At 39.8% G+C, this 20,906-nt stretch overlaps 1 protein-coding gene across 5 annotated transcripts in view; it reads left to right on the top strand.

Annotated features, from left to right (window-relative positions):
• LOC138211466 (mitogen-activated protein kinase kinase kinase kinase 4) overlaps positions 1-20,906 on the top strand; it is a 67,394-nt gene that overhangs the window by 21,940 nt on the left and 24,548 nt on the right. For 3 of the 5 annotated variants that reach the window (XM_069171392.1, XM_069171390.1, XM_069171393.1), the window contains 11 exons: positions 1,181-1,235; positions 1,400-1,478; positions 3,177-3,349; positions 7,162-7,234; positions 7,788-7,911; positions 8,507-8,623; positions 9,033-9,167; positions 13,275-13,340; positions 18,319-18,645; positions 20,463-20,597; positions 20,727-20,864. In XM_069171392.1, the coding sequence (XP_069027493.1) occupies positions 1,181-1,235; positions 1,400-1,478; positions 3,177-3,349; positions 7,162-7,234; positions 7,788-7,911; positions 8,507-8,623; positions 9,033-9,167; positions 13,275-13,340; positions 18,319-18,645; positions 20,463-20,597; positions 20,727-20,864 (1,422 nt within the window). The remainder of the gene's footprint in view (positions 1-1,180; positions 1,236-1,399; positions 1,479-3,176; positions 3,350-7,161; positions 7,235-7,787; positions 7,912-8,506; positions 8,624-9,032; positions 9,168-13,274; positions 13,341-18,318; positions 18,646-20,462; positions 20,598-20,726; positions 20,865-20,906) is intronic. The other 2 variants (XM_069171391.1, XM_069171394.1) reach the window with 2 other exon arrangements.

Raw genomic sequence — 20,906 nt, 5'->3', positions numbered from 1 at the left:
CACCTGAAGCTATTTGGTAACTGCCAAAGATGCCAGAACTACAATAACTTCTGTTCTTTAGTTTAGTTACCAGCTTTACAGTCTTACAAACAGTTTAGCCTGCAGGCTGGCAGAAAGCATCCACAAACTGACACAAACGGATGACTCACATTTCTTGGCTTCTCTCTCGCTCGTGCAGATCAGTGGTCTCTCAGCCACACTGAACAATAAGTGGCTGCTGATCAGAGATCAGAAAAATGCTACAATATCAAATCATCTCTACGAATGTATGTGTTGAAATCCCTGGAGCAGTTTATGGCAGCTGATTTGAATTTACTGACTTGCTTTTGGGAGAATTAACACCAGCATTTGTGCCTTTTTAACATCTGGCTAGAATACACGCGGTTTGAGCAGTTTGATTTTAGACCAGCTTTAACGGCGCACGGTTGAATTTACAGTTTTTGGTGATATCTGGTAGCTGTCTGATTCACCAAAGACACATGAAGTGACAAAGGCTACAGTAAACACTTTCTATAACCATATATTCAACAGACAGAGTTCAGTGAATAATCATAAATGAAATGCATTACTCATAGAACATATTTCAAGCATTTCCAAAATCCCTCTTTGGATGTCGGTTAAACTTTTTCAAAAATGTTCTTGTGTTGACTTGAAAGTGAAGTGATTAGAGCGCAGAGCACATGAGTGCAGATGCTGTCAGCAGCAAGTCTTCGGTTTGATTCCCAGTCAGATGGACCTTTATTGCTTTATTGTCATTCTCCTGCTACTTCCCCACATTTTATTTCTGTCTAAACTGCACTATCTGACTAAAGGTGAAAAGAAAAAGGCCCAAAATAATAACAAATAAAAAAAGTTTCCATTCACTCTGACTGCTTAGATATGTCATCCTTCACACATATATCATCACATATAACATCATATGCTGTTCTGGAAGTAATTCAATATCAACTTTTAGAATCCAGTTCATCGTTGAAAGGATTCAACCTTGTCTTATGTAAAGTGCCAGAAGTTTGTTTCGAAGACTAGTTTTGTAAAGTGCTCCTGTAATCCCTGGAGCTGTGCTCTCACTGTATGCACAAACTATTTGAATATAAAAGAGGGCATCCAAAGGTAAGAGGAAATGAATAGAGCTCAAGGTAAGCTTTGTGCATTAACCTTTTCCTGTCTCTCTCGTTTGTAGAGTGACCTCTGGTCCTTAGGCATCACAGCTTTAGAGATGGCTGAAGGAGCCCCTCGTAAGTTACAAATATACACACAACTGACTGACTATGTTCAACTGGTTGCTTTTCTGTTTGTGCCATCCATTGTCTATGTTTCCTGGTATTAATTTTTTTGGTCACTGTTCCTGTCCCCATCTTTTAATTTCTATCTTTCTTCTGTGTATGCATCTTCTTCTCAGCACTGTGTGACATGCATCCAATGAGAGCGCTGTTTTTGATTCCTCGAAACCCTCCACCCAAGCTTAAGTCAAAGAAATGGTAAGGATGTAAACGTACTCACACTTATACACACAACAGTGTTTAGGTTTTCTCTTGGGAAAACTGGGCTTCTGAAGGCTCTTTGTTGAGGGTTTCATGAATCAGACCATCAACCCAAAGATATTCCAGCACTCCCTTCTCATGAAGAAGCTGGAAGCTCAAAGTCACTGGCCTGTCCAGACATGTTAAGATAAAACTGACTTGATTGTCAGTCAGTTGTCCTTTCATTAAAACGGGGAGACAATACGAGAAGGTACAAAGTATGTTGTCGCTGCCATTTTTAATCTCAATCAGGGTTTAATGATGAACCTCTCTCCTTCTTTCACTCCTCTCGTCTCTCCTTCTCTTCCATATATAATTCAAGAGCTCCTCGGAGTGAACTTTCGGTTGAACTCATGCTGTCTTCCATTCAGTATTAATGTCATCAGAAACACAAGTTCATGGGACATCTTTTAATAGCTCCAACGGTCCTGCATGAAGCGCTCCCTTCCTTTTAGCTCCAGGCCTGCTTGAAGCAGCAAAATGAAGCACATATTCTCCCTCGTTGTATTCTATTAGTACAGACAGCACACCTCTGATTTTCGGAGTCTTTCTGTTGGTAGACATTACCTTAGAACTTCAACATCAACTCAGCATTTTGGACAGCATTTTCACTTGGTAGTACTGCAAGGAGGGATTGATTGCACACTGGGGGTGAGTTGCAACACATACTGAAGGATTTTGTGTTTGGTTATAGAGGCTGTGATTGATGGGATGATGTTTGAGGACTGAAATTGCTGGTTTTATATCAGTTTATTGTCGTTTTTGAGTGCATGTTGATTTACAAAGTACCTTAGTTTGCACCTTGTTGTTTTTGACTGACTTTTCTACTTTTGGCTGCAATTTTGTCATTGTTGTTTTTAATTACATTTTGGTCCACTCCTTGTTAATGTTCCATTAATTAAGAGATAATAATAAAAAATAAAAAATAAGTGTAATAGTGAAATAAGTGCTGCTCTGTGTTTCATAATAATAACTCAAGTCAGTAAAATTGCTTTGACCTTATTACCTTAGTGTAACTAGTGTGTGTGAAATTGCTACTTGGTTAAAGTAACCAATTGTTGACTAGATTATTTTAGTTGACAAATAGCAACCTTATTGACCACAAAGCGATTTACAGATGACGACTCTCACACGTTTGTGGGTGGTAGCAGTTTCACAACAATAAACCTTTGAATCAGTGAATGTGGATTTAAAGAATTGCATTTTCTCTCAACTATATTGCAATGGATGGGCAGCACTATAATGTAGAGAGTAACTGGGTGCTTGTTATCAAACCTACTTTTAATAATTTTGTATGCGTTTATTGGCTCTATTGTTCACGTAGTACAAAGAGTCTGCCTGGATTTCAAAGGCAATGGGAATTATTATCTTTTTTTAATGTTATGCCTGAAACACACCAATGATTAATTAGTTAACTAAATAAAACCCCTTTGAATCATGCCCCTTACTTTACATTCAGATCCGCTGTTAAACTAGCCAAAGGGCCATGTGCTTTAGACTCTGCTCTTTGATTGTTAAAGTATAGCCCCAAGGCACATTAAACAGTCATAAATAGATGAACTTTCATGGTCACATTTTTGTGTCTCTATCCCTCTTCCCTCTCTCTTTCACTCTCTCACGCTCTCTCTCTCTGTCTGTTATTCCTGTCTTTCACAGGTCAAAGCGTTTCTTGTCATTCGCTGATAGTTGTCTCGTCAAAAACCATCTGCATCGACCCACCACAGACGCCCTGCTGAGACACGCCTTCATCAGAGACCTGGCCAATGAGAGACAGGTTCGCATCATGCTCAAAGATCACCTGGACAGAACGAGGAAGAAGAGAGAGAAAGGTGAGGTGAAACGTAAATTAAAAATGTCCCGATAACAAACTGGTTTCAGTAAAGGGCAGCATTTTTTTGTCTCTGTGATTTTATTCAGTTGCACAAAGCAGCAGATTTGATTCCCTGAACCTGATAACAGTGAGTCAGCAATAACTGAGTTGGTGCGTCTACAGATGGATTATTCAGCTGATAGGTTTATGTAGGGTGACTTACCGCGACAGAGCCTGATGCATCTTGGCTGCTGTCATGATGGGGATTCGGTGCTGCTTATCGGTTACTGCATGGATAATAAAAAAAAAAAAAAAAAAAAAAAAAAACACATTCAAACACATCCAAACAGATACTTTTGAACATGGACACAAAATTTAGACCGTAAACCTACAGGGCTTAACGTCTGAATCTATGCAACAAAAAAGAAAGAGAAGTGCAGAAAGCCTGTCCTGATTTAACACCGAGGTTTCTTCTAGATTGAGGTCATCGTCTCTGTGCAGCAATGTCAGAACTGTTTTGTTGTTTGAAATGTGATAATTCTTTAGAGGAACTAATAACATTTCAGGGGGTTTAACAAATAGGGCACTTCACAGGAATATGTCAGAATACATTTTCCATCGTATTTTACAGATTCATTGTGTTATCTGGTTTTCAGCCCAGTCATGGTAAAAAAAATACACAACTACACACTGGAGCTGAGTGAGCGTACCAGCTGAACTGACAGCACAGCAGCTGCTTCTCTCATGCTGTCAAAAACACTGCAATTCTGCTAATTTATAGCATGCTGTTTATGGAAATGTTTCATTTGGTTCCCAGTGCTACCGACAATTAACTTCATTTGCATACATTACAATTTGCTGTATCTTCATTCATTTTGTTGAAATCCAAAACAACACTTTCTGACACTATTACTGCAGTTCTCTGCAATGAGGAGCAAGTTTTATGGCAGGAAGCACTGATTTAGTTATGGAGGGTTTTATATACGAGGTGTGATCAAAATGTTTTGAGACTGTTATTTTGCACTTGAATGCTGTGCAGTACAGTAATGGACGTGGAGCATGGGGGAAGCAATAACTTTTATAAATTGATCAACATCAGCACCTGTGTTACACATGTTTTTGCGACCACTGGCATGTGCATATGTGCACATTTCACCCCGGACCTGAGCAAAGATTTTGTGGCAAACTCAGAAAATCGGCAATGGAGACCATTGAATAGCTTGCCATGCACCAGGCGAGGTGTTTTGAGTAGCATGTGCATTTCAAAAAAGGCAGAACATCCCCGTCCAAGACCAAAAAAAAGACACGTCTGCGGGTGTTGTGTAGCGTGAATTCGTCGACTGTCAACTTCAAGTTTTACTGTGATGTTCTGAGCCGTTGGAGGGAAAATATTCTGTGCAAACGACCTTAACTGTGGCGCAATGTGGTTCTTCAACATGGCAGCGTGCTCACTCATAGCGTGTTGAAAATGCACAAGTTGCTCGCTCGCAACAACACGATTGTCGATCCCCTGGATTTGGCACCCTGCAACATCTTTGTGTTCCATGTGCTCTCAAGTTTCACTGCTCCGTGTACACGTGCTAGTAGCTGCAACATTGTGTGTAACACAGGTGCTGTTGTTGATCAAAAGTTGTTACTTGGAATACACAAAAGTTATTGGCTCCCCCTGCTCCACACACATTACTGTGCTGAGCTCCACTATGAATGGTCTCAGAACTTCTTGATTGCACCTAATATATGTGGTAAAAATGTGAATGTAAGTTGGACATGGTGAGAGAAAGAAAGACAGTCAGACAAAAGGGACAAGAGAGTGAGAGAGGGAATGTTGGGCCGGGCCTAAAGGAAGTAAACGGCTGACCTTTCCTTTCCTTTTCTTCTGCATTCACTTGGAACAATGTTTCACACAAAAGACAGAGTGAAGTGGGAAAGAAGGGAACAAGAGGGAGGGAAAAAAGCAACAAATTAGGACTATGGAGAAGGAGGGAGAAAGGCGCAGAGACATAATGTGAGAAGAATTTATCCTCATCTCTACTCTGGATGAGTTACATGTGCTGAATCTGTGATGCCAAAATGTGCAATCAGACAGTGAGAGAAACAGTCCGGGGAGGGGGGAGAGCAGACGGAGATATTTATTACTTTGCTCTTCTTTTGTTTTTACGTTGGTATTCAGGCAGTGTAAGAAATCATCATCTTGCCAGTTCGGTTAATTCATCTTTGGGAAACTGAAAAAAGAGGCTGAAAAAGACAGTGATAACAGGAGAGAGAGAGAGAGAGAGAGAGAGAGAGAAACAGGCAGAGAGACGCTGAGGGGAAGGAAGGAGGAAGCAGAATGACCATCTGGTTCTAATCTTCTGTTAGCTTATAAAAACACAGTAATGACTGGTAGACTTTCTGCAAGCTGTGTGTGTGTGTGTGTGTGTGTGTGTGTGTGTGTGTGTGTGTGTGTGTGTGTGTGTGTGTGTGTGTGTGTGTGTGTGTGTGTGTGTGTGTGTGTAATGAAATGCTGGTAGTATTAGTGCATGTGGGAAAAAACTCACTGCTGCAGAAAAAAAGAGAAATCAATGCTCCGGATATGATGCACAAAGGATGTGTCATTTTCAGCATACCCATGGGTTTAGTTTGGACAAAGTATGCCTTGGAAGACGAATCACTCCAAAAAAAAAAAATAAAAAAAAAGGCCCACTTCTCAGTGCACATTAACCCTCAGATCGCTCTCCCCTCCTGCAGCTTCGCCTCAGAAAGACACTACATGGGCCAAAATGTTCAAACATGACTTCACAGCAACATAGATGGGATTTCCTCTGTCTGTTGGAAGAGGAGAATTTATCAGTCCTCCTCCTGCGTTCTGCTTTGAACAAACACACCTGTGTTGTGTTACTTTTCAGCATGTTAATAGCAACATATGGTGTGTCAAGTTAATGTTCAAGTTAGCCCGAGCTACTTCCACGCCATATGTTGGCCAAATGTTTTTATGCTAAGCTGGCTGGGCCCATCCTCGTGTCTCCCCGGAGCAGTGATTGTTAGTGTAGTGGCCACAGTCAAAACTGCCAAACAAAATACGTTTTCTAAATGTATCCAGTGTAAAACATGTGGCTTTAAACCTAAGAGGAATATTAGTTTGGATTAGATTCATAAATTACTATAGAATGGTCAGCAAATAATCATCATGCCTATGCTAACACATGCATGTGTTGTGTGTCCCTCAGTAGAAGGTGTATGTGTAAGAAACTTTTTGTTAGAACTGATTCAGGGTTTTGAACATCACTTTTCCGAAGCCATGCTGCAGTATAAAGGCTGTGCTCCATATGTCGTCCACAAAAGAAGACTGTCGTTTACTTTCTTGTTGAACGAGTTTGCCCAGAATGTACTTTCGTGTGGCTTTGATAATGACAAAATTGCTACTGGCAGTAGACGATGAAGGAACGAGACGGCAGGCATGGAGGGATTTATAATGAAACAGCGGCTGGTTCACGAAGCCAGAAACACAGATAAGAATTCCCACCCCAGCGCTGACACATGAGAGGCGTTCACCCCGAGCACCACCCATGACCACATCTCATTTCTAACAGTGGATGCGTCATTTTACAGTTGATAACCTACTGGCCTCACCCTCAGACATGGTATCACTGGTGTTCAGATGCACTGTTAAGTAGGACACATTACTTTTCTATTCTGCATCTGTTGTATTATGGGTGGCTGCTGTTACGTGGTGACATAATTACATCCACTTTGGTATAAAAAAATTTAAATTGAATAGCTGTCTTTTACTTTTGCAATTGTTTTCTCTCGCACAGTAATCTAAAAATCCAATAATAACTCTTTCTCTTTAAGAGGGTCCAGAATATGAGTACAGTGGCAGTGAGGAAGAGGATGATGAGGTCACAGAAGAGGAAGGAGAACCCAGGTAAAAGCCTTGTCGCACCATTATGTATGTATGCATGTGGAAAGAAACCGGTCTCACGATGTGTAATGAAGAGTAACAGCAGCAGCAAAAACTGGGCCACAGTAACTACTGCTGCACGTTATTACACATTTCACACATCACATCAAGCAACATGCAATCAAGCACACATGGTTTATGTACCTACATGAACATGTACGTAATGATATTTCATATTATTATCAGTGTTTTGTATATTCTGTGATCGGCCCCCGTGTCACTGTGAACTCTGCCTGTGTTTCAGTGCCCATCACATACAGCGCATCGCTGACGAATCACTAAGACATGTTTATATTTTTATGTTCACGAACAGATGCTTTTGCCTCTATGTTTCTGTCCCCGGATGTCAAACAGCAGATGGCTCTAGAGCCGAGCACTTGTTCCCAGTATGAGCTTTAAGTGTGTATTTGTGTAACTGTGCCCATTTTCCTCTTCGTCCCCAAGTGTACTTAACACTCTTAACACACCCTTTCTCTGTCTCTCTCCCTCTCTCTCTTTCTCTCTCTCCCCTTCTCAGCTCCATAGTGAACGTTCCCGGTGAATGGACGTTAAGGCGGGAGTTTCTTCGTTTACAGACAGAAGATCGTGAAGGAGGCAGAGACGGAGGCCGCGGAGGAGGTGGGGGTCAGCAAAGACAACAGGTACGTTTCGAGTCCCGCCGCGGATCGGATGCACATTCGTTCACATTGACGTAAAATATATCAGATGCCATCGGAAGTCGTAGAAAACAAAATTGAGCGGTTTGTCCAGTTTGGGAAATCAGTGTATGTCATTTTATTATTTTGTTTGTTGTTATTGTTGGTAAGATTAGTTGATTAATGGCTTAGTTTATCCACAGAAAATAGCTTCATTAGTTCACTCATTTTTTAAACAGCTAATATAGGGGTGTTAGAAGAGGTGGTGAAAAGTCTGGGTTCATTAATTGAATTTGTTTAGTTCAGCCTTGTATTGTACCCATGTCTCACAAATGTACAAATCAACAAAGATTAAAGAAATTCATCATTTTAGTTTGAAAAGCAGAGTGCTTGCACATTCTGAACTCTAATCTTCTTTCATACTTAGCAATTAGCTTTTGGCTTGTTAAAGTTTTACTAGTTAACTGCCTCATTTTTAGTTTGGTATTGGAGAGTTAAAAATTAGCTCAATATATTTAACTCTGGATACTTCAAAGTGTAAAAAGCTTGCGGTATGATTTTCAGAGTTTTGTTTCATGAACATATATTATTTCATCCCCAGGCGTTACAGCAGCACAGGCAGCAGCTGGCGGAGCAGGAACGATACAAGCAGCAGCTCCTGGCTGACAGACAGAAGAGGATCCAACAGCAACAAGAGCAACGGCAAAAGTTCGAGGACGTAAGTGCTGTTTATACTCTGATTTCCTCAGTGTTCATTCAGGATCCGCAGGTCAGGAAATGGATGGAAGATAGAACAGTTTCAATTCACTTAGCTCTTATCAACCTCATCTTTACAAGAAGCACATCAATGTCACCTTCCACCTGCTCAGTCACATCATAACTCGGCACACTACAACTGCTCTGATGCTTCAACCTTTGACATTGCCGTATGAATATTTTGTGAACACAGTAACTGCAACTGTTGCAAATGTGTGCCATGTTAATGATCTGACAGCTGAAGTTTCATTGTAAATTGTTAAACATGTTCTACAAACATTTAGTGTAGTTCATGTTGGTAAACCTTGTGTTTCGTAAATCCGTATGCGTCTGTCATTTCATTTTCACTTCATTTGCTTTGCTCTAACCAGCAGCAGAGGCAGCAGCTGACAGACTGTGCCTTTCAGTGGGCGGAGCTTCAGGAAGTCTTCCTCGGGGAGGAGTCTGATCTCCATGACAACCGAATCTTACTGGAGGAGAGAAACAGGAGGTGTGACAGGAGACAGGTAAAGATGAACCTCTGTCTTTTTGTGTTGGTAGTGAGGTGGAGGTGCGGCCGTCCTTACCTTAAGGGTTTTCGTAGAATTAATTCCACTTCCTCAAGTGTGTAAATATAAAGAAACTCAGAAACATGCCTTCATTTTCAGTGACTAGGCTTTGGTGGTGGTGCTGCTAGTTGGTCTGATGTTCAGTCCGAATCTCCAGGTGCTAAACACCAGTTCGCGAAGATACTCAGACTATTTGATCAATTATTAGCATTTTAGAATTATAAACATAAAACGTGACTACAGCAACATCATACTTTGAAGGTCACATTTTTGGCCATTCAATCAATTGAAGTCGATAGCAACTCCTCTTTTAAATGTGGTTCGGTCCACCGGAAGCTCCTCGGGGAAAGATGTGGCTCCATAGCTGCTAAAATGCTTTGCTGTTTTCATCACCTGGCCGTTAACTTTGTCAGCTGTGTGGTGCCGGGTAAGTAGTCAGCTGCCTACTGACATGGAAATGATGCTGATGAGGACTGTCGGGATGAAACAAAAGTGAAGAACTGCAAAGTGATAAGTGACTTCGTGCTAAAATTCTTGCCCAATAGATCAACTCTGCTGCATGTCCTTAATAACCTCTGTTTCCTAAAGAACTTTATAAAAGCTGACATTAAAACTGTGTATCGGGTATCTGTTTGAGAACTTCTATAAATATGCAAGAATCTGACCTTTTTGCCAAAACTGCTCTGAACCCGTCAGACCTGAGGTTCAAGTGAATAAAACATCTCATGTCTTTAGGATTGTACTTCATGTCATCTGACAGGATTTACATAATACCATATCTACCAAAAACCTGAGTTATCTGTCAGAAGGAATACCTTGTGGCGTGAACATTAGGGCCGTGTATGCGTGACTTCGGCTCCATCCAAATTTCATGCAGCAGTTGACACATGAACTTGTTTTCCTCAGAAACTCTGAGGTCAGGGTGTGTTTGATGCAAGCTGCACTGATGTAGCGGTTGCACCCGTCAGCCAGGTGATAAAAACATCCTCTCCTCGATGCAGCGGGCCAGAAAAGACATTTTTAAGGGCAGAAGTGAAGTTTATAATTCTGAACAGCAGAAGACAAAACTTTATGGGATCGAAAGTGACTCGTTGACACATTTCCATCAAATACAAGAAACGGGTGCTGCCTTCTCCTTTTTGCAAGCTTTACATCAAACATGACTTTCAGAATGCAGACTGCTTGAGGAATTAAATATGCATAAAAGAGGAGGTCCGTGTATACGTAGAAGAAATTAGCATTTCACAGCAGATGGAGATGGAATAAGTTTCAGATATTCTTTGTTTTGCTTCTTTTCTGCAGGTTCATGTTAAAAGGTCTTTTACTTTTACAAAGTTGCTGAAAAATCTCTTTCACCTCGTTTGAGTTTAATTTGTAACATCACATCAGTGAGGTAGCGTTGCAAAGCAACTGTAACCGTGTGCGTGCGTGCACACTTTTTTTTACAAAGTATGCTGAGACAGGGTGAAGTGTCTTTACCAATTCTTAGTCATTTCAAACAAAGACACAGCTCTTTTTACTATTTTAGAAAATTCATTTTCAGTCATTAATTTTAACGCATGCTTAATGAACCTATCCCACACACCACTGACTTTCAATGGTTGTATATTAAGACCACAGAGCAGATTAATGACTGTGATTTCTTCCCGTTGAAGACACGGTAGTTCAATGCTATTATTATCTGTCTTGTTATATTATATGTCTATTTGGTGTGCTTGTCTGTGTGGCAGAGAGCTATCTGTACGTGTTGGGTTCTGATTACACAGATTGCCTCAAAGTCATTAAGTTCAGCATGCGTAATGGATCTATCGGATGCTTCATTAGGTTTTAATGCATCTGCATTTAATTATGTGACGGGTTCAGTGAGTGTGTGATGTGAGGTCTTGTACTTTGTCGGATGAAGAACTCTTCTGGTGTTGAGCTTCCAATCATTTCACACATCGATTGATATGGCAAGCGTCACATCATGCATTTCGGTGGGGTGTTGGCGGCTTAAACGGAGAAGTGTCTGTGTGACGGCCAGTTTTGTGTCGCAGCACTGGACGGAGAAAGTGAATGATAAAGGGTGCGATTACGCGACCCTGCGTCTGCAACCCTGAACAGGATAAATGGGTAGATTTTCTTGTTAATTCGTGCTTTGTTTTTTTTTTACTACAGAATAGTTATTTAAAAAGAGCTTAGTTTATTACTTACTTTAAGTGAGTCAGATCACTTTGGCTCTTGAAATGCTATTAACAGTTATTCATGCAGATTTGTACAGACAGCATCCTAATGACTTTGATCCCCTTGGACCATCACTAGCAACACCCAAAGTTTGACATATCCAATCCAGCGGTAGCTGTTTCATTATAGCCACGTAAGGGTCAATCGGATGCCATCGTTTTATTGTAGATTTCAGTGTTATGTGATCAGCTGTTATCTTGTATCTAGAAATGGCATGCATAAACCCGTGACCTTTCTGTGAGGAGAATGTTGTTTTTTCTTGAATTGAAACTGTTGAAAATGAGACCCTATTGGCAGGTATGACAACCTATTCACAGCTGAAGTACTGGAAACCACATTTTCCACAAAACCACACCTTGCTGTTGCAAAGGGTGGTTTTGTGACCTGTTTAAATGGCAGTGCTTGCTTGTTTGTTGTTGGCTTGTATCCTTGAAATGGCCCCCGTTTACTCACCCTTCAACTTTCATATGATGAGGTGCAACCACGACCCTTCATGTTGCACATGAACATATCGCAGCACCGTGATATGCACAGAGCTATAACCCTCGTAAGTATTCCAAGTTTACGTTGCTTGATCCGAATCGACCCCTGAATCACACACATGTGTGTGACCTCTAGCGTGAGCATTCACAATTTGGCCATGGACTTGAAACTTGAGCCACAGTTTGGGTCATTTCCACATCACGTTTTCCCTCAGAACTGTTGACAGTCTGACCCTGGGGGAAAGAATTCACAGTGCACAACCCCATGACTCCCCTAATCTGACTTGGTCTGATATTTGGTCTTGGACGGTGATGTTTTCCCCCTCTTGACATTCAAATGCCAGTCAAAACACCTCATCTGGCTCATTGCCTCTTTTTGAGATTGTCTGAAGAACTTTTAGGTTTTCTGTTTCCAAGTTTGAGTCAGATTTTATTGTGCGCTTTCTGCTGAAGTCTATTGTGAAATTGCAAATACACACACATGCCACTGCTCACAAAAAGGTGTGAAACTCGGGTGCGGTTGTTGATCAAGTGACGTAACTTGGAATGCCTACTGACAAAGGTTATAGCTTTCCCCTGCTATCGTTCGCACACAAACTTTTGGATTGAGCCTTGTACATCCTATAAATCTTAACTGTCATTCTTTTCAAATCTAGATTGAGTGTTAATGCTCAGCTTAGATTTTTGCTCAGAGGGCACTTGTACTTTGCCATGGAAGCTTAGTAATCAAGTTAAGCTGCCGTTTTAGCTTAAGCTCTTTTGAATGTGACCCTTCAGAGCTGAGCCAAATAAACATAATTTTGAAGCAATGGTGCAATCACTGCAAATATTGAATTATAGTTCATTTAATTAAACATTGTAAATGTAAAAATATACAATTTGGTCCATTTGGACTTTTTTTCCAGGAGAAATTCAAAATGAGGCCGTAATGAAATATTTAGAGTTGAGGTTGCTGGCTAAAAGCTCCATGCCATCTTGCACACGCTGAATATTTTAGTTCCCACCTCTCAGAATTCTCCTCAAAACCTTAAAATATGGTAATTAAAAGAAGCCTGTGTGTGTGTGTGTGTGTGCGTGTTGTGTTTCCGTTTTCTATTCTATAGACCTACAAGGAAACAATAATGTAAAACTAGAAGATTTCAGAGTTTGAATTAAAGTGAAATGTAGTTATTAGGATGTTGTTAGTAATTAAAGCCATGGAATATAGTGGCAGATATCTCAATTCAACCACGTGGCTACCTGTTCAAATGATGATGAGTGAGTGTGTGTGTGTGTGACTGTGTGTGACTGTGTGTGTGTGTGTGACTGTGTGTGACTGTGTGTGACTGTGTGTGACTGTGTGTGTGTGTGTCTTGAACAGGACCAGGCAGCCAGACAGCGGAGTACTGATGTGTCAGTAAGGCCTCTGGATTCCACAGCAAAGCAGGTAACTAACCTTCACTCTGTATTTTTTCACTTTCTCATCATTTATTCCTCCATTTTTCATTGGAGTGTCAGCAGGTGGAATTTATTTTGAAATATTCTCAGTGTGGTCTTCTTAATGCCGCTGATGGTTTTGGTCTGACGACACTGCGGTGGGTTAAGTGGTCTTATGTGCAGACTGCTGATCTGTCAGCAGGGTTAAATTAGTTCTTTCTTTCTTTCTTTCTTTCTTTCTTTCTTTCTTTCTTTCTTTCTTTCTTTCTTTCTTTCTTTCTTCCCTTCTGTCTTTGTCTTTTAATAATTTTTGCACTTCTTGGAAGCTTTGTAGCTGTGTTTCCTTTTTCTTTATTCCTTTCCCGTTATCATAAATCCCACGTCTCCCAGTTTTTTTTCTATATTACTTAATTCTCAACTTCATCTGTTGTCTTTTTATCTTTCAACAAAAAAGCAGTGCATGTCTGTATAAATTGGAAGTTGGTTGTTTAAGTCATTAAAAAAAGAATGAAAAACCTCCGTTTGCATCTTCCCACTTGTGAGAATCTGCTGATTTATTTGTGTAATTACATCGTAATCTTAATATCTTTGGGCTTTGGACTCTCGCGTAGAAAATGTTGACATTTAAAGACACCACTTAAACTTTGGGACTGAGTCCATTTAATGTATTTTCAATATTTTATAGATCAAAGGGTTAATCGGTTATTGGAGATGTGGTAACGTCTTCCTCTTAAGTAGAAATGCCCCCACTTTTAATATGAGAAAATAATGTTGCAAAGCTGGAGAGAGCTTTGATCCAAAAAAACTGAACTAAGACATTGTTTGTATGAAGGGAGATAGAGTTGTTGTTGTTGTTGTTGTTGTTGTTGTTGTCCGTGTCACTGACTCGGATAGATAGAAGATAAAAGGAATTGTGTGAGTGAAGGCAGGTAAAGAGAAATAAGACATGAAACGGGAGAGAACAAAGGAAGAATGAAAAAAGAAACGGAGCGTCTGCAATTTCCGTCTGAAGTGTCTGTATTCAAATTCAAATTACAGAGCAGTTTGCTGTGGATGTCTTCTTCTTCTTCTTTTTCTTGTTCTTGTTCTTGTTCTTCTTCTTGTTCTTCTTTTTCTTGTTCTTGTTCTTTTTCTTCTTCTTTTTCTTGTTCTTCTTCTTTTTCTTCTTCTTCTTTTTCTTCTTCTTCTTCTTTTTCTTTTTCTTCTTCTTCTTCTTCTTCTTCCTCTTCCTCTTCCTCTTCCTCCCCCTGTTTGCGGTCTGGAACCTTCAGTTATAGCGTCTTCCTTTGAATTTATCTTTGGTTTTCTTTCAACATATTACTGTCTCATCTCTGCTGGGGTTTCACACATACAGGTTTGCAAAACATGTTTCTTTTCTCTGTCACGTCGTTACACTTTCTGTGAATCTCTTGACTACCTCCCAAGTCCCACATCCCTCTGTTCTCCTCTCCCTGCCCGGACGTTGTTGTGATTCTGTCATGTACTGAGAATTACTCTTTATTTATATGCTACAGTCTGTAGTCCTGTAATTCTTAAAATTTACGAAAACGAAGTGTCAGCAACACTATACACAATAAGTGCTGTAGCCAGATTTACCTTCGGGTATTTATGCTCAGGTATTTGGGATGATTTTATCGAAATGTTTCCAAAACAAACAAACCATCAGCAATTTAATTTAACATTAGTCATAATTTTTCTGTTACATTTTTTTCTCTGATTTGCAATAAGAGCCTTACGCTCCTCATGAATCTTGCATTGCATTTTTCTCAGGGTAGTTTTGTTGTTATTTAGTTTGGTGATGGTTCTCATTTGATCTCCTATTTGCTGATAGTTTAAATGTACAAAAACATAATATAATAAAATAATAAACAATATTTTCCCTTTTTGGTAGTCGTAGAACTATTCAGATCTTTTAAGTAAAGTACCAATACAGCATTGTAAAACTACTCCATTACATGCATGTCCTGCATTAACAATCCAACTTAAGTAAAAGTACAGAAGTGTTATCACCAAAATCTAGTTTAACTATTATAGAAGTAAAATGCTATTATTAAAGAAGAACAAACAAAGTCCTGATCCACAAATGTGCTTTCATTTTTTTTAACCCTTGTGTTGTCCTCGGGTCAAAATGACCCGCAGCTGTGTTCAACCAAGTTCTATTTTATTTCTATATTTTTATATTTTTTGGGATCATTGGTCATCATTCTTTAAAGAAACCCTCACAGCCTCCTTGTCACCAGTGATCCCAAAAAATATGAAAATAAAATAGAAATTGGTTGAACACAGCTGCGGGTCATTTTGACCCAAAGACAACACGAGGGTTAAGAGATATCAGATCATTTGAAGATTTAATGAAATGAAACCATGTGAGAAGTTCAGAGGGAAAAATCACTATTTGTTGGAGTTGTTAACAACTCATTGACATCTGAAATGTGACCCCCAACTCCACGCTGCCTTCTGTAAGATGAAGATGTAATGGTTGGAAACCATTGGTTTAATCTTTTACAATGTATTTCCAAAGCTTGTTATATTACCCATTGTGTTAAAGCTTCATCTAAAAAGTAATTAAGCTGTCAGATAAATGAAGTGGAATAGAAAGTACAATATTTACCTCTGATCGATAGTGGACAGGAAGTAGCATCAAATGGAAATACTCAAGGAGATTACGAAGACCCCAAAATTGTTACTAAGTACAGTACTTGAGTAAATGCACTTAGTTACTTTCCACCACTGCTCTTTGGACAACTGAATCTCATCTCTATTTGTCTGTCATGCTGTTACTCTATCCACTCCAGCAAATCTGTTCCAAATGGTCAAGCGACCATAAAAGCATTAAAAAGCCCTTCACTGTTCATGGAAATGTTTGTCTTTATTTAGGTTCCACAATAAGTTCTGCATTTAATGTTCTACTCGCAACAAAAATCAGTTTTCATGTGATTATTTCAATAACTTTACATAATGTCAGTGTGTCACTTGATCTGTAATCGTCAGTCTTAATCACTATGTCCGGTACCAAATAGAGCAATTAGGGGTTCTTATTTAAGTCACAATTCTCCAGTGATGACTTGGATGGTCTGTTGCAGACAGCTTACGTGGTGTGTTTCCTGATGTTGCTGTGAGAACAGGCCTTGTTCCCGAGGTCCAAAAAAACTGTTACACCATGGCTGAAGAACAGTTTAGTTGAACAAGGTTAGGAAAGTATGCTGAGTATACTGACTCGGTGTGTCTCTCAATTTGTTCTTCAGTTCATTGTCAAGAAAATAACATGAGGAAAACAGCATGTGGGAGCCATGTTAGCTCTTAGGTGGACAGAATGTCACAGTGTCATTTCTCCTTGTGATTTCATAAATATCACCTATAAAGGCTACCTTAGCAGTGGTGGTGGTAGTCTGTGAGCTTCCTTTAATGTATGAAAGTGTTTATATACAAACTGTAAAGTAGAAGCTGGCAGTCGTCACACACCTTACCAGAGTTTCCCTGTGCTGCTCTACTGTATAGTACTCTGCTGTAATGTTTCATGCATGTATAGATGTTTTGGTTTGATGAAGCTTCAAACCTGCTGCTCAGTTTCTATTAGGGGCTGATCTGCACAAACTTTAAATTATTTTATTGTTGATCACTATACATAAATGCAACATCAATGAAATAAATGTCTTTTTATTATTATTATTATTATTCCTCTTCCAGCCAATTTGAAATGTTTATTGGTTCTGTTAAAAAAAAAAAAAAAAAAAAAAAAAAGCTGAAGACAGCTGTAACCCAAAGAAAATCAGCTCTGAGATGTGTAGATCACACTAGTGCTTCTTTATTTCTGCTTTTATTGCATTTTCTCTGGAGGTGGTTGTGCTTGCAAATCAGATTCCTGAGCCAGCGAGCCAGCACCAGATGCTGTCAGTCAATTTGTCCAAGCCTCATTGCCAGCACTGGGCTGTTTGCAGTTTTATGTTTTCATATCTGGGTTTAATGTTTTACATCAAGCAGTTATTCAGCTTCAGTTTGTCATAAGTAGCATCATGATTCAGTGTTTGCTTTATGAGGTATCTGTGCTGTATCAGTGGTTTGTCCTGTCAGTTTCATCAGAGCCTAGAAGTGCCCGTCTTTAGGATAAACAATTATTTCAAATAATTAGTGTGCAAGTAGTTATACATGTATATATGATACAGTATTTTATAAATATAGCATTGAGCGGATCAGACATGTCGATGTTTGTAGTGTATAGTAAATTTTTCCAGCAGCCTGCACACTACAATCAGACTTCAACCGTTAGATCTCAGTTTCCTTCACTTTTCACTGATAATATAACAGCTTGACTCACTTAGTACAGAGAAATAACACATCCCTTGTGTTTTGTATCTGAAGTGATTTTTTTTTTTTTTCCTTTTGAAGTGCAATTCAATGAGTGTATATCAGTCTGTTCTCCCAACTCAATTGGATTGGATCATTTCAGTAAAGTAGACTTCATCAAAACAGTTATCCAGCAAAAACTACAAATTTAATTGAATAAATCAAATGAAGTAACATATTCAAGAGACAATTTTCAACTGGGTGAAATCAGTAGTTTTCTGTTTTAATGAGGTTAATGTTATCGATTTATTCCCATGAAATATACTGTTAGAAGATTAAATAAATTGTCACTTCAGAATTTGAGAGACCTTGTGTGAGAGCAATACCATGTTAAGTCCCAGATCTAACCATGCCTCTATGGATTAGATGTATTGAACACTGACTTCATGTACATTTCAACAGTTAATAATAGTTTTACTGTTGTTGTTAATGTTCAGTCAGGAACAGGCCGATTGATCAGCTGTTTTTCTACTTTGTTTATGTAATTGATGAACATTTTAATCGTCTCAGAAGCATTAAAAAAAAACTGTTCAAGTGTTGCATTTTTAGCTTACAACACAGTGTACATACTGTATATCCAATTCCATGTGGACGCTTCCAGGCTCTGTCAGTTTTTATGTGTGCTTTTCATGTGTGCTACATAGAGAGTTCCAAAACAGCTGCTTCAGCATAAGGCCCAGCACTCTCAGCCTCAGCTACAGCCACAAGCCAAGCCCCAGCCTCTGGCTCAACATCAGCAGCCCTCAGCGGGTAGGAGATCCCACCGCACCCTGCCTAAGGACCAAACCCAGCTCCTGTCGCTGCAGCACGACCACAGACACAGGGAGAAAGAGAGGCAGAGAGAAACGTCTGTGGCAGCTGTCCAAAAGCTAAAAGCTAACAGTGGGAACACAGCTGCTGCTGTTGCTGCTGCTGCCGCCGCCGCCGCTGCTGCCTCGCCCAGCCGCCCTGCAAACAGCCAGCGCTCAGTGGTAAACCCGGCCTTCCTCAGCCGTGGAGCACCTTGTATCACCTCCACACCTCACATCTTTCTGTCTTTCTTTCCTTCTTGTACGCACTTTAATGAGTGTTTTTCTTTTATTTCCCTCAGTTGTTTCGTCTTTTTCCCCTCTCTCTTTTTGTGTACTTGGTTTGGCCACTTCATCCTTTTCTCAGCTGATTGACCTCGTTTACCTGTAGGGCGTGATGTGACAAACCACAGGTGTCTTTTCCAGAAGTTCCAACAGCCAGTCAGAGGGATGACTGGTTTCGCACAAAAAAAAAAAAAAAAAAACGCACAGCTCCAAATCCTAAGATTTATTATTAAAAATTGCCACCAACAGGTTGTAATGAGTGGGTTATATGGACCTTAAAATACCATGATGTTTAAGGGTATTTCTGTGATAATTATATTTTTGTCAATATGACAATATATTGAAAAATATGTTATTGTTAATTTAACGGGCATACAATTGCAACATACAATTATAGTTTTATATTTCAGCATAAATGTAAAACTTTGCCTTGATTTATTCAGTAAAAGCATATTCCTGTGGTTTGTTGTACATCTGATCTTTTGGAAACACTTCCACACCACTGAAGTCGCTCCTCTTTCTAAAGCTAATGTTGGCACCGTGGAAACTTTCAACCGTACTTGTTGCTGCTTTGTGCAAGTTGCATACATACTGTACAACATACCGTAACTGTATGATGTCATCAAGTCACAAAGTTGGAATATTGCCATTTTTACTATGATGTTTTTTTGTTTTATTCAATTCAATTCTATTTTAGTTATATAGCACCAAATCACAACACAGGTTATTTCATGGCACTTAACACATTAAAGTCCTTACAGCAGAACTTTACAACATTATACAGAGAATCCCAACAATTCAACAATTCCCACATAAGCCAGGAGGGGAAAAAAAACTCCTCTTGAAGGGAGAAAAACCTCCAACAGAGGGAAGGAAAAACTCCCTCTTAACAGGAAGAAACCTCCGACAGAACCAGGCTCAGAGGTGGGCGGCCATCTGTCTTGACCGGTTGGGGTGAGAGGAGAGCAGAGAGAGAAAAGGACAGCATAGAGATACAAGACATGAACTGGTGGTGGGGCTGACAATTGTTATCATATTAAAAATGTTACTGATGTCACTGACAGGGCACACACCTATTGCGTTGTGTTGTAAAGTAAGGACAGCCATGTGTTCCCACAATGGCTCATGCACCGTATCAGCCTCCAAAGGTGATGAGTCATAGTTGGATCATATTAAACTTCATAGCACAAAAGGCCCATCAGTGCATCTAACATCATGCTGCAGTATGCTATACCATAGAAGAGGAAAGCACCAATAAGATACGCCTTCTACAGTTGTAACAATAGAAATATGCTATTTGATATATAACCATTCAAATCTGAAGTGAAGCATTTTGTAATCATTTCGAATACAAATATATTTATATATACAAGTGTATTTAGAAGCAGTTTAATTTTTCATACCAGTTATTTGATGTGGTTTGTGGTGCATATACAAAGCCAAAGTCAACTTGCATTGTTATAAATGGGGTGGAAGAAATAAACAGAAAGAAACAAGCCTTTGGACAACAGCATACAATTCAACTGCATCATAAACTGCAGCTTCCAAAATGGTCAAACACATTCAAAAATACAAAAAAGAAGAAGATTATAACCGTCATTCTTATCTCATTTAGATGATCTGCTTTGATGGAGGAGTAAGTCAAATGTTTTATGCTTCAAGGAACACGCATACATAGGCAGAAATGATTCAGTCTGCTGTGTTTTATGTTTCAGATGGACTTCCAGGAATCAAACTTAGCCAGGTTGCTTTTGGCTGCCGGTCTGCCCAGCCAGATGCACTCGAGGCTGGGCTCTGGAAGCAGCTCCAGTCCCTGTACCCCAGCCATGCAGAGAGCTCACTTCAACCAGGTACACAATTATCTCACATCACGCTGTTTTGCAACTATGATAATGAGGGTAATGTTGCATAAAGTGTTTAGCCACATAAATGCCATTTGCTGTCACAGATGACTGTTATTTTTTATGTTTTTCCCCCAGAGTGCCAATCTCCGCTCGATTCGAGATGCCCCTCACAGCAGCTCCATGTCAGATATGGCCATCTCCCCCTTGTCCCCGTTTTCTCCCATGTCTCCAACTGACAGTGTCTTCTGGGACTCTGCGGAGACTCCACCTAAAGTGAGTTGGATGTGTTCTTTTAGCTCCTCAACAACACATCAG

Source organism: Embiotoca jacksoni, unplaced genomic scaffold (assembly GCF_022577435.1).
Source record: "Embiotoca jacksoni isolate LCO1_2020_lvr unplaced genomic scaffold, fEmbJac1.0.p SCAF_5, whole genome shotgun sequence".
Classification (NCBI taxonomy): Eukaryota; Metazoa; Chordata; class Actinopteri; family Embiotocidae; genus Embiotoca; species Embiotoca jacksoni.
Note: the sequence above shows the minus strand (reverse complement) of the source record. Positions and strands in the feature narration are given on the sequence as shown.